Source organism: Thunnus maccoyii, chromosome 4 (genome assembly GCF_910596095.1).
Source record: "Thunnus maccoyii chromosome 4, fThuMac1.1, whole genome shotgun sequence".
Lineage (NCBI taxonomy): Eukaryota > Metazoa > Chordata > Actinopteri > Scombriformes > Scombridae > Thunnus > Thunnus maccoyii.
This window is the reverse complement of record NC_056536.1, coordinates 34,075,515-34,089,089: the sequence shown is the minus strand read 5'-3', so window position 1 is coordinate 34,089,089 and position 13,575 is coordinate 34,075,515. Positions and strand designations below refer to the sequence as shown.

Here is a 13,575-nt window from a genome sequence, read left to right as displayed (position 1 = left end):
GTCACTAAACCTGAACCGTTGCCACTCTATTATTCACTAAACAGCACTAGTTTTACCTTTGCAACAATCAATATAATTTATAATCTGAATGATTTTAAAGCTAATGTCAGCCGTTCCCAAAGGAGGCGTCTCTTCTTACCTGAAAGGAAAACCAGAGGACCTCAGAGATGAGCACGAGTTTATAAAAATACAAACTAGTTTCTAGGGGTTCTTTACGAATATTTGTTTCATACAAATGTTTAAAAAATTATTTCTTTCCGGGAAGAAAAAAAAACACCAGCGCACATGTCGGTTACATCGTTATCTCAGTGTCTCTCCTCTGCTCCGCTGTGACGTCTATCAGCAGGTCTCAACGAGGGGAGTCACATCCACCCGCTACATGACGCATATTTCCATATTTGGACGTCACTCCCGGAGACGGGGGTGTTCCCCAGAGATAAAACTGAACTACTGACACAAGTGAAGTGAAGAGCTCCCCAGGGAACACTTCATGAAAACTTATTGTAACACTTGAATTTTCTAAAATTAAAAGCGTAATAAAAACAAAAACAGGATTTTTAAACCTCTTTCCACTTTGAATTCGAATACAAATACAAATACTAACCCTCAACAAATACAGATACAAATACAAATACTTGGATCTCTGCACATCCCTGCTAGTTTCATTTGGTTTAACAAAACAAGTAATCTAAGAATGCAAAAAGTAAAAAACAAAAAATTAAAAATCAAAAACTAAAAAACTAAAGAGAGTCTTGAAGAGATCCCTCCATCTCTTGGCTTTTATTTTTATAACTCTACAACTTCCTCTTACTTGTATTATCACATATCGTCTGTCTCCAGGACATCAATCAGTTTCACGCTGATGTTTCATGACTTTACACAAAATAGTGACCTTTTCTTTATCTGTCACTTACATCAGACTACGTAGAACAGCTTCTCCTTTGCCTCAGATTATCAGACTGTTGACGGTGTTTTTGATGTTTGTTTGTGTTTGTTCTAGTCGTCCTTGAGGGTTCAGAACTAGTTCATGTACACAGTGCACAAATTGTGTAAATTCCTCAGAAATGATGTGAGACATTAAGCTATGTTCATTTGTCACCAGTTCAAATGAAGTAAAACAGTTTGAAGTAGGCATGAATAGAGTTTCTAGTAAGTCTTTCAGCTTTAGCTCCTGCTTCCTGGTAGAGAAGTGAGAGACTCCATCAGGATGTTCTTCATACATGCCTGCATGCCTCCTCTTCATCTGTCTGCTGACTCTGAACTACTGAAACACACCCAACACAAACACACGTCCTACTGGTCAGAGGTTGACACCTGTGTGTGTGTGTGTGTGTGTGTGTGTGTGTTTGTGAATCCAGAGGTCCGATCTGGGATGGCTGGAAGGGCTAAGCCTCCCGATTGGCTGGAGCAGGCTTCTGACCCCGCCCCCAGCAGCCTGAAGGAGCTGGACGTGGTCGTCGACACGGCGGCGTCATCGCTGAGCGACCACGCCCCCGACTCACCGGTCAGCCAATCAGCCTCTGCCATCTCTGTGACATCACCAGGCCCTCCCACCCTCCTGCTGCTCAGGGAGACGCTGGGACGCGACGCTCAACGCACCTCCTCATCGGCCGCTCCTCCTTCCTCCTCCTCCTCCTCCTCCTCAGAAGCTCTGCTGTTTTCCTCTGAGGAGGGCAGCTCCAACTGGAGGAGCCGGGGAGACGAGGAGGAGGAAGATGAAGGGGAGGAGGAGGAGGAGGCAGAGAGGTAGACAGGATGACTGATTGTTGTGACTTCGGTGAATAAACTCCACTGGTATCATTGGTAGATTTGTTTGGGAGAAAGGACTGTTTTTTTTTTGCCCTGAGTTCCGCCTGCCAGGCAGAGCTTCCTCCCAGGCCGTTCAATTAAAATTCTGTTAACCACATTAGAGATCATCTCCATCTCATCAAGTCAGTTTTGTCTGTAATTTGAGTCGTCAAATTCTCATTTTCTTTAATGGTAACAACACACAACTTCTGCTAGAAGAGTCAACGACTGTAAGAGGCGTGTCAGTACGTAGCCGTGCTGTTTATCCCACTTTTACTTAAGTAAAAGTACCAATACAACAAGGTGAAAATACTCCATTACAAGTAAAAGTCCTGCATGAAAAATCCTCCTCATGTAACGCTACCAGCAGCTGTTTGTTAGCTGGAGCCACAGTTAGCCGCACAGTGTTCTTATACTTAATCAGTGTCAACGCACAGAATAGACGTCAGAGTCTTTTGAATCAGCTAGTTTTTACTGAGCAGCAGTTCCTCAAATGACCACTTGAGGCTCCAAAGGCGGGTCAATCCCCATAGACCCCCCCATGTTAAAATGCCCAACTTTACAACAGAAATAAACATGTTTACAGCCTGGTACAAACAACAGTTTTTGGGTCTCTGTTGGCGGGAGTGGGCTAGCGCTGGGCTAGCTGAGTTCAGCATGGTTAACGGTGTTATGGAATAAACTGTTCCTGAGCCTGCTGGTGATGCTGATTGTGTAAAGCACATTTAAAACAAGTTAAAGAATCAGCAGTAGGACTATTTCTACTTGTTTGGGTTTTTATAAAATCACAGATACAGGGACGAGGTTGAGATGATGTCGCTGCTCTTGTTTTAAGAAAATAAGAGTTTTAGGAGTCAGTTACAGACAGCAGGGAGAACTTGATGAGATGGAGATGATTTTTTCTTGCTCTGCACAGATCGTTTCTTTCTTTGTTGAGTAAAAACATTTGTTGAAAGAAACATTTAGGAAAGCAGCATCGATAAATCATCTGCTTCTGTAGCGGACGGTAACATCTGAACAAAGATAAAAACAACAACTTTCTCCTCTTTTCCCCCTCGTGTCCTCCTCTAAGCCTCATGTCCTCCTCTTCCTCCTCCTCTTCAGCTCACCTCCCAGCGGCCATATTTGTTTTACATGTTCATATTTAGTCTCTCTAACAAAGTCTGTAAAGAAATTAAAGGACCTGCTCTCCTTCTGTTCTTAACGTTACTAAAACCCCCGACTGAGACGGAAGCAGAGAAACTTCCCCGTCGAACGCTGTGACATCACCTCTGATGTAAACGTGATGTCATTCCTTTTCTTTCTTTTTTTTTTTAAAAAAAAACAACAAAAATTTCTTTCACTAACTCGAGTGTTGGTTACCATGGTGACCGACAGCTTTTTACTGACAGCAGAGCTACAAGTTGTACAAACCCGGTGACTACAGTACCCACGATGCAACACGGCAAGCACAGAAGAGAACGACAACGAGAACATTTTTGGAGTAAAAAATCCAAGAGAACAAACAGTAAAAAAAAAACAAAAAAACATGTGGGAGCTTAAAGTCTCTTGATGTCTCGTGAGCCAATAAAAAGTGAGACCTGATGATGATGTCATCACGTACAGAACTTGTTACAGCTGTTTTGTTGATGGGGAAAAAAAAAAATGTTACCAGAAAACCAGTCGCAAAGTCCTGGTTTTGTGTCATTGCATTTATTTTTTATTTTGTAACTCGTGTTAACCGCCTGCCGTTACCTTCCGATCGCTTCACTTCCTGTTCAGTTCAGCTGTTTTTTTTTTTTTTTTTACTTTTTAAGTTGTTATTTTCTGTCCTCGCCTCACATAAACCCACCCACCGCTCAGAAATGTCCAGATTTCTAAATTAGAACATATAACTTTAAAAAAAAAAAAAAAAAAAAAGTAAAACTGTAGAAAAACACAACTGGATTCACACATGAAGAGAAAAGAAGATTTGTGTCACACGTCTGGTCTTCAGATGAATTCATTTCTATTTCTGTCATTTATAAGCTGATTATGAGCAGGACATTAAAAAAAAGAAACATTAAGATCAGACGTGTGTCAGAGTTAAAATCGCTCCTTATATACTTTTACACTGTTTAACATCAAATATTCATCTAACATTTACTGATAACGTGTTGTAATTTCCCTTTTTTTTTTCTTGCCTTCCGCTCCTCTGATTTGTGATTTCCTACATATCCCAGAATGCCGTTCGGCTGCTTTCAGAGAAGGTGCGTGCAGCTTTACGGTCTCTTGACATCACTGGGTGACGGTATATAGAGTGGTAGAAGAAAGAGGAGGAGCGCTTGTTTTTTTTTTTTTTACCTCTTTGTGACCTTTTACGAGCGTGAAAAACAAGCGTTCCTCTCACTTTAAAAGGGAATTATTACAACACTCCGCTTCCTTGTTTGATTCAGACTAAAAGAGAAACGTGCAGATAATCTTGAAACATGACTGTCAGGCTTGTTGGTCTGCAGGTAGATAATGTTTCAGTATATAAGATAACGGTTCAACTTCTTTCATGGCAATCGCAGAAACCACACCGATGCAGGAGCAGATTTTATTCATATTTGTTCCCTGAACTGAACAAACAAACAAAAACAGTCTGAGAAACATCAGCATCAAAGGTTTGATCCAATAAACATTAAGTGTGTTTCCATCCAAACGTATTTTCAATTTGCACATTAAAATAAACAAAATAAACAGAGGAAATCCTGAAATATAACAAAAAAGAGTTTCCTGCAAATAAACCTCCAAATAAACGATGACGTAACATGAATCATGTGACTTAAACGTCACTGAAAACATCCGATCTGTGTGGAGCGATGATGATGATGATGAGGAGGCTGTAACCTTCCTCACATCAATACATGAAACTAACAGAAACGTTTATATTTCCATCATGTTTTCCATCGTTTGAGCTTCGACTGTTTTAATGACGTCATCCGCTAATATTCACACAGCAGCAGTCGATGGAAACAAGCATTTTATTCTGAAAATCTTGATCTGAAATTTGGTTAAAATTTGTGCTGTTTTTTGGTCGGAAACCTGGTTAATGTTTAATGATACTAGTTAGCAAAAATAATTTCCTCTGTTTTGAAGCTACAACCTGCTCTATTTGTCTACAAAATGAGATTAAAGCACTTGAAGAGTGTGGAGGAGATTATTTAATACTTTTAATTTGAAAAACATATTGTGTTATTTAAGTGGTAACACTTTAAGTCCTTTGATTATTCAGCATTTATAGTCAGTCTATAAAGAGTTAAATCAGCAGATATAAGTGTTTATTAATATTAGTCAATAACTATAACTCCTCCTGTGGACACACACGTGTTCGCTGCTGTTTAAACAGATAATGAATGAAAATATAGTAAAACACGGCTGTGATTATATTAAATATGTCTTCATAGGAGAAGTCAGAATAAAAACTGAACTTTAATAAACACTTAAAAATATCCTTTTAGCTGCTTATAACTATATTATAGTGAGTTATAAACCATTTATTAACTGTCTATATGCTGCTTATTAAAGGAAAGTGTCACCATTTTAGATTCAGGGATTGAGGTGAATATTTGAAGCGAGCTGATTAGTGTTTTAAGGGAAGAATTTCTCTGATGCAGTAACGCTGTGGTGAATATTTCCAGTCATGTTACATTCTTGGTCTGTTTCCTCCTCTGTGATGGATTTCTTCATGTTTGATTTCTGACTTTATAAAAATGGCCACTAAAGAAAGAAAGCAGCTCTCACTCTGATTCATTTTCGTCTCTTAAACTTGATTAAATTCGGACTTCATGTTGTGGATCCACAGGAAGAGGAAACGCACCACGCTGTAAACTCTTCATCACAGAGTTTTATTTTGAAACAGTGTGAAGGGTGATTTCTGCTTCCTTCCTGTGTGAATGCAGCCGACCAATCTGCTGTCGGTAGAGTTTCTTTTTTTTTTAAATTTTTTTTTTATTTTTAACCCCCTATGTATTTGCTCTGCGGTGCTATTTGCTGTCTAACAACTATCTAGGAAAAGAACAAATCCTCCTGGTTGTGTTTGAATGTATTTGTAAATGTTTTAGGTGTGTTTTTTTTTTAGAGACGCGCACTAGAGTCGAACCATTGTGGACCAGCTGAGATTTCTGGATCTGTACTGGACGGACCTGCACACACACACACACACACACACACACATGCGCACACACACACACACACACACACACACACATACACTGAAGGACAAACTGCTGAGCACTTTGATGGACGGATGAACGGACCAATGGAAGGGTTGTGTTGAGATGGGAAGCGACGACATATGATGATGTAAAAGCTGCAGCGAGCAGCCAGTGATACTGATCTAACACACCTGTACAGTCACCCACTGACCTGTGGATACAGTGATTGGTTTTAGTTTGTGAATAAAGTGTTGAATGCCAAAATGTACCTTTTTCCTGTTTTTCAAAGTGTGTTTTTGTGTTAAAAAAAGAGTCAAACACAAGGAACGACTGCTCTCATTAGTGATAGGTCACTATTTCAAATAATTTAATTATTTGGTTTATTTCTGTCATGAAACAACCTGCACATAACAAACTTTTACACATATTCACCTGGAGTTTTATTCACATTCATTTGGTCTATAAAATGTCAGAAAATGGTAAAAACCGCCCGTCACAAGTTCCCAAAATGGGAGGTGACATCTTTGAATTTTATTTTTATAACCAAATATCACAAAGAAGCTTCACAACCTGTACAACGTCCTCTGAAGTCTTTTTTTTTTTCTTTAAATTTTGTTTTTTTTTCTGTGACATATTAAACAATTTCTTCCACAAAATGATCATAAACAGAACATCAAAATATTAATTTTATGGTTTTGTTGGGCCTTGGCTACAGGTTTGGCTACCAGAAATAATTAATGATTATTAAAGATAATTGTTAATTATTACAATCAATAGAAATTATGAATAAGAATGAATAATAACAGGGCACCAGCCTGGGGTCAGGGAAAAAGAAATTTATCAATTTGGAACTTTGATCAATAATTAACTTAGTAACTATAAACAACCATATCAATAGAGAGTTAAGGTTGAAGGATTTTGGATTTTTCTTTGCTGAACAGAAGTTGGAAAAGTTCAGTTTTTTACAGCATTAAACAGACAGAATGTATGTCTGAAAGCATTTATTTAAAAGATAAAAGATCTAAACACACAATATGTAATCTAATGTACCTATATACAGGTGTGTTAAAGGGGGGGGGGGGGGGGGCAATGGCAAGATGGCTGAAGTGACTGAGCACACGGTATGCAGACAATATGGCCGACAAAGAGAACCACAGAGACAAAAGGCCGGACCATGTGGCGTCTTGAAACCACGCACGTGTTGCCTGAAGCAAAATGTGCAAAACTGGATTTTAAAGCTCTTCACTGTGTGGTTCTCTGTTCAAGACCAACAGGTGAAGGATAAAGGTGCTGGTTAGGAAGAGGTTCGGTCTATTTACTGGATGTGTGTGTGGCTATTCAATAACCTGACCATGAACAAGACATCACATCAATACAGCTCAATGAATAACATGAGCCAAAACAATCCAGTACATTACATTGATTAAATTAAGCAGTCCAGTGCTGTAGCCATGTGGCTGTTCTATGCTATGGCCGGTACGTTACCAAGTCCATGGAGAAAGAGAGGAGGTCCAGAGGTCTTTGTTGAGTCCAGCGGGTGAACCAGGCTGGGGGAAGAGCTGAGGCTTCGAGGCTGAGTTGTGCAGGCTTTGCTGACTGTCGCTGATCCAACCCTGCAGGCCGGAGGAAGCAGGTCACCTCTATGTTCAGTCCTTACGGAGTTAGTGGCAAGCTAACTCTGCGTTGTGGCTCCTGTGCTTGTTAAATCAGCTCGTCAACCAACTGGGCAGCGGGCGACATTATCTATCTTGGCTAAGCAAGAACAGTCATGATAAACAACAACAAAGGCATAGTCCTAAATACATAACCTGTTTCTCATTATTCTTCAGGGTTTGTGAGAACAGGAGTGATAGTGATGTAAATTTGTTGAGATGAGAAGCTGAGAGAGTGGCACCTGAAATGATGAAGCCATTTCTGGAGTCCAACAGTGTTTGTTGTTTCACTCATTGGATCAGACGACAGTACTGACTATTCAATGTCCTCAGTCTGATCTCGGCAGACTTCACAATTTTGTCCTTCAGGCAGGTGTTGCTGCAGAAGGAAGTCATCACATTTCTAAAGATCTCAAAGTCCTTAATGGCTGTATTGTGGTTTTGTGTAGCAGTATGTTAATGTCCTAAACTTGTGTCGGGTGAGAACATGTGTATGATGTAAATACATAATAGGTTTCCTAAGCTAGAGTTTTGCAAAGCGATCACATTTACAAAATACTACCAAGGACTTGATCCAAAGTAGGACAGTAGTGTCTGAATCAGAAATGAGGCTTTCCTCAACTGATAGCAGGATGTCTGGCTGTTACTGAGGTTGCTAAGAACCCAAGTTTGCCGATGAAACTGCAAGAAAAGTAAGTTACTGGTATCTGTCTGTCTGTGTTGTTATCTATGATCGTGACAACAGAGCTCTGGAGCTCTCATGCCTCCAGGTAACCAGAGGGAGGGAGAGGTGCTGTCACTGTCTGTGTGTGTGTGTGTGTGGCTCTAGTGGGCATAAAGAGACTGGGACCAGTAAAGGCAAACGCAGGTTTACACAAGTAAGTCTGCTTACCCAAAATCTTAACATGCATTAACTGAGATGCAGGGCAGTAACAGCAGGTACAAGCTCTCTGTGATTCACTGGGCTCATGGCTGTGTCTGCATTAAAAATGGGAGCAATTGAATTTACAGCCAATTCTGACAGCTCGACTAGATTGCGTTGAATTTGTGGTATTCGAGTGCTGAACTGAAATTCTTACATTCCAACAGAGTAGGTTCAACCTGAACAGCAACAGCAAGCTCTTAGTGTAACACTATGAGGGCTTAAAGTGGTAGTTACCAATAACAGAAGATATGAGTTATTAATTGCTTTGTTAAATTTGATTTACAGCTAGATTATCTGCTCCTGTGGTTGCATTTATTGCCTTTATTAGTTAGTCTGTCTTTTTTTTTTTTTTATTTCAGTCTGTACTCACACAGCTTACTCAGTCTCAGTTATTGAGACAATTAATTGTGTTTTCTGGGTTTTCATTTTATGTTTTTGCTTCATGTTCCTGCACTCCTCCCCGGCTCGTTTCTCCCTTCACACCTTCCACCGGATCAGCGTTGTCTCCTCATTCTCTTCACCTGAGCTTCTCCTCTCATCTCCTCTCACCTGCACCTCATCTCCTCGTTACTTCAGTCAGTATTTATGTCCGGTGTCTTTGTCGAGTTGTCTGCTCAGTTTGTCCTTGTTCTTGTGTTTTACGGTTTCTTTAGATTTTGCAATAAATATTCTGCTTTTGATCCTGTCTGTCTGCCTGCTGTCTCTTGCATTTGAATCCACCTGAATCATTATGAACTCAGCTGTCTGCTCCTGTTTTAATTGAATTAAATTATGCACTATTATGCACTTTAATTACCTATTCGTCCATGTATGAATGCTCATATTTTATGTCATTACACATGTCTTGACCTTGTGAAGCACATTCTGTTGCTTTCAGTATAAAATGTGCTCTATAAATAAAATAAACTTAAACTTGAATCTGCTCAACTCTCCTTGCGACACAATGTCTACAGTTAAACTGTAACATCTAAAACTCATCATTTAGGCTGTAAATGTATCATGCCAACTGTTGTAAACGCTGCTACAAACCAAGTGTAATCGCAACCAATAAGCCCTTTTGATAATATCAAGGTTCGAGGTTCAGTTTTATTGACATTTTAAAAGACAGAATTGCACCATCCAGGCTACGCAGATGTTTGGACAAATATTAGATTTTTTTTTATCTGCGATTTTTATCAGCAGCAGAAAAAGCGGTTGTTGTTTTTTTTTTTAAGTTGAAAAAACAGTCGACCTCAGCAGTCAGTTTTAATACACTGATACACTTGAAGAACTTAATTTCTGCAGACACGTCTGCAGTTGTTACAGACAGTGACATCAACTGCAAGACCTCAACACACTAAATACTATTACAGCCAACAGTTCAGAAGTTAAAATGTTTAAAATATTTCTAATAACTTCATTAGGATCATTAAGGTTCATTACTGAAGTGTGGAGGATAATCTTTGAACTGGTCACTCTTCATAGACAGACAGCTGGATACTGGACTCTCTGCTCTCTGTCTTTGGTACTGACCTCTGCAAACATAAAGATGTTTTTATTCATGTCATGTCAATCACTGATAAATTCTCTGATGAACTCTCAACTGACTTCCTGCAGTGACGTCAGCATCAAACAGCACAGATAACACTGAAGGATGGAAGAAATACACTAGAATCCATAAACAGCATCGTTGTGTCAATCAATCATTAAATGTGGCGCCAGAGTGATGCAATAGTAAGATAAGAGAATTTCACTGTCAGTGCTCAATTGCCTAAAAACAGCTTCCTGTATCCTCAACCTCAGCTGGACTGTGTCAACATCTGGATACACCTGTTTAACAACCTGCTCTACAGCCCTGGGAATAATGAAATGATATGAAAAAAACAAATGGCTGCTAATATGTCTGCATTTATGTCCATATGATACTTTCATTGAGTTCAGGTTCATTGCGCACAAGCAGGCCTGTCTTCAGTTTCACAAGAAGCAGTCAACCTCAGCAGTCAGTTTTAATACACTGATAGACTTGAAGAACCAGGATGAACTTATTTTCTGCTGACACGTCTGCAGTTGTTACAGACGGTGATGTCGGCAAAAGGCTGTAAATTAATAATGCCATTGTCTTACCATTACTCTAGGTCTACTCTAGGTCTTTAGGGCTAATGTGAGACAGGTCATCAGCAGGTGGAAACTGGCCACGTTTAATGATTGATTGACACAACGATGCTGTTTATGGATTCTAGTGTATTTCTTCCATCCTTCAGTGTTATCTGTGCTGTTTGATGCTGACGTCACTGCAGGAAGTCAGTTGAGAGTTCATCAGAGAATTTATCAGTGATTGACACGACATGAATAAAAACATCTTTGTGTTTGCAGAGGACAGACAGAGAGCAGAGACTCCAGTATCCAGCTGTCTGTCTATGAAGAGTGACCAGTTCAAAGATTATCCTCCACACTTCAGTAATGAACCTTAAATCTCCAACACAAAGTATGAGACTGTTTCTACTGTAAACTACCTGAAAATAATAAAGTTATTAGACATATTTCAATGCATCAGGTAGATACTAAGGGACAGATTTATGAATTAAAACCAGGCTAGTCTTAAATGTGGAATTACGGATTCACTGATAAACACTTTTTAGGATTGTAGGAAAATTCATTGGTAACACTTCATTTAACGGGTCTGCAAATTTCATGGTAATTAGGTCTTTGAAGTTACTCAGAAATTACCTCAAAATTTCTCTCAACTTTCATGGTAAGTAGATATAATAAGCAAGTGAGTTATTTGAAATTTAGTTGAAATTACCCCAAAATTACCCCAGCATTTACCTCAAATTTCATGGTAAATAAGTGACTTGTTGCAGCTTAATTTCCAAGTAGTTTCTATCTAATTTCTACTGAGTGGACCCCTAAATTGAAATGAGTTGTTGCAGCTTAATTTCTCATAAGGAGAACATCTACCACTTCGGTGGGAACCGAACGGCCACAGCTCTTAAGATGAACCTCAGATTCATCGAGTGGAACCACCAGTTGGCCAAAAACATGATGGAGTGGTTGGACGCCTTTTTAAAGACATCAGAGTGTTTTTAATGTGTAAAAGTAGCACAACACAAATGCTGTGTTTTCATGTCAGAAGCCTTGTATAAATTTAATTTCTTTGTTAATGTATTGTCTCAAAATATAAAAGTGACATTTGTTGAGTGGTGTGAAGACATTATTATCAGGTCTTAATAAGGAAGCAAGAACTTTTAAAATGGGCAATTTGTAACTTGATTCTTGATTATGAAGTTGTTTTTGTCGGTAACTAGCAATTTATGGTGGCTACAATTTTTAAAAACGGATATATAGGAAATTTTATTCAAGGTTGGACTGATCTGCTGAAATTAAACTATAAAACATCACCAGACTGATAAGGCCGTGTTCAGACTGACATTAGCACTGCATGGTGTTATTGCTCAAACAATGTCTACAGTAATGTCTAATCTCATCATTTAGGCTGTAAATTTATCATGCCAACTGTTGTAAACTCTCTTACATCCCAATTTATCAACTGTCATCACAACCAATACACACCTTTGATTGGTAAGATTAAGGTTAAAGGTTCAGTTTTATTGTCATGCTAACTGTTGTAAACTCTGCTACATGGTAACTTATCAAGTGTATTCACAACCAATACACCCCTTTGATTGCTGATATTAAGGTTCAGTTTTATTGTCATTATAAAAGACAGAATTGCACAATGAAATGTACCATCCAGGCTACACCCGTTTTAACAAATATGTATTTTTTATCTGTGATTTTTATCAGTCAACCTCAGCAGTCAGTTTTAATACACTGATAGACTTGAAGAACCAGGATGAACTTATTTTCTGCTGACACGTCTGCAGTTGTTACAGATGGTGATGTCGGCAAAAGGCTGCAAACTTATAATGCCATTGTCTTACCATTGCATCACTCTAGGTCTTTAGAGCTAATGTGAGACAGGTCATCAGCAGGTGGAAACTGGCCATGTTTAATGATTGATTGATTCAACAATGCTGTTTATGGATTCTAGTGTATTTCTTCCATCCTTCAGTGTTATCTGTGCTGTTTGATGCTGACGTCACTGCAGGAAGTCAGTTGAGAGTTCATCAGAGAATTTGTCAGTGATTGACACGACATGAATAAAAACATTTTTGTGTTTGCAGAGGTCAGTACCAAAGACAGAGAGCAGAGACTCCAGTATCCAGCTGTCTGTCTATGAAGAGTGACCAGTTCAAAGATTATCATCCACACTTCAGTAATGAACCTTAAATCTCCAACACAACAATTAAACAGGCAAAGGGGGAATACAGTCAACAGATGGAGTCCAAACTGACGTTTACCAAGCAAAGGCACTTATGGCAATGACTCCAAACTATTACAGACTTCAAAGGAAAAAAACAAGAAATCTCAGACACAACACCCACCCTCCCGGACAAACTCTATTCCTTTTACAGCAGGTTTGGCTCCTCTGTTAGACCAGCATGTCATGCCTCTACTCTGCTCCTCCTGATGAGGGGGGGGGGGGGGGGGGTCCCCCAGCCACCGTTGCCTTCCTGCAATACCCCTGTCCCCACTGAAAACCTCAGCTGCTCCACATCCCCGCATCCCTCTTCCTCCAGACTGTCCCCACCTGCTTCAAATCCACCACCATCACCCCCATCCCCAAACAGTAGTAAGCAGCTAGTCTCAATGGCTGGTGCAGAAATTTTGAGTGAAATGTGGACTTGCATACAGATGAGAGAGTTTCCTGCAGTGGGATTGGTGGAGAAGGAATCTCCTTGAATACTGAAATGATATGACATTTTTAATACTTTTTTTTCTCAGTCAACAAACAGATGCATGGAGTGCTGCTTGGCTGTAAAAGTTTTTTTCTTTCTTTTAATCTTGTGGTCTACTGATGAATCATTAACAGAGTGTCATGCTGTAAAAGTAGGGCGACTTTTTATTTCATTTTTTTTATGAGACAGTTTGTCACGTCCTCAATATACTATATAAATAAGTCCACCAGTCTGTGAACAGTGTACAGTGTGATCCTCCACATAGAGGCCTGAGT

General features: G+C 39.4%; 1 protein-coding gene across 6 annotated transcripts in view; it reads left to right on the top strand.

Annotated features, from left to right (window-relative positions):
* Positions 1-4,608, top strand: part of LOC121896268 (extracellular sulfatase Sulf-2-like) — a 97,154-nt gene extending 92,546 nt beyond the window's left edge. For all 6 annotated transcript variants that reach the window (XM_042410055.1, XM_042410052.1, XM_042410053.1 and 3 more), the window contains one exon: positions 1,359-4,608. In XM_042410055.1, the coding sequence (XP_042265989.1) occupies positions 1,359-1,389 (31 nt within the window). In that variant the 3' untranslated portion in view covers positions 1,390-4,608. The remainder of the gene's footprint in view (positions 1-1,358) is intronic.
* Positions 4,609-13,575: the final 8,967 nt, after the last annotated feature.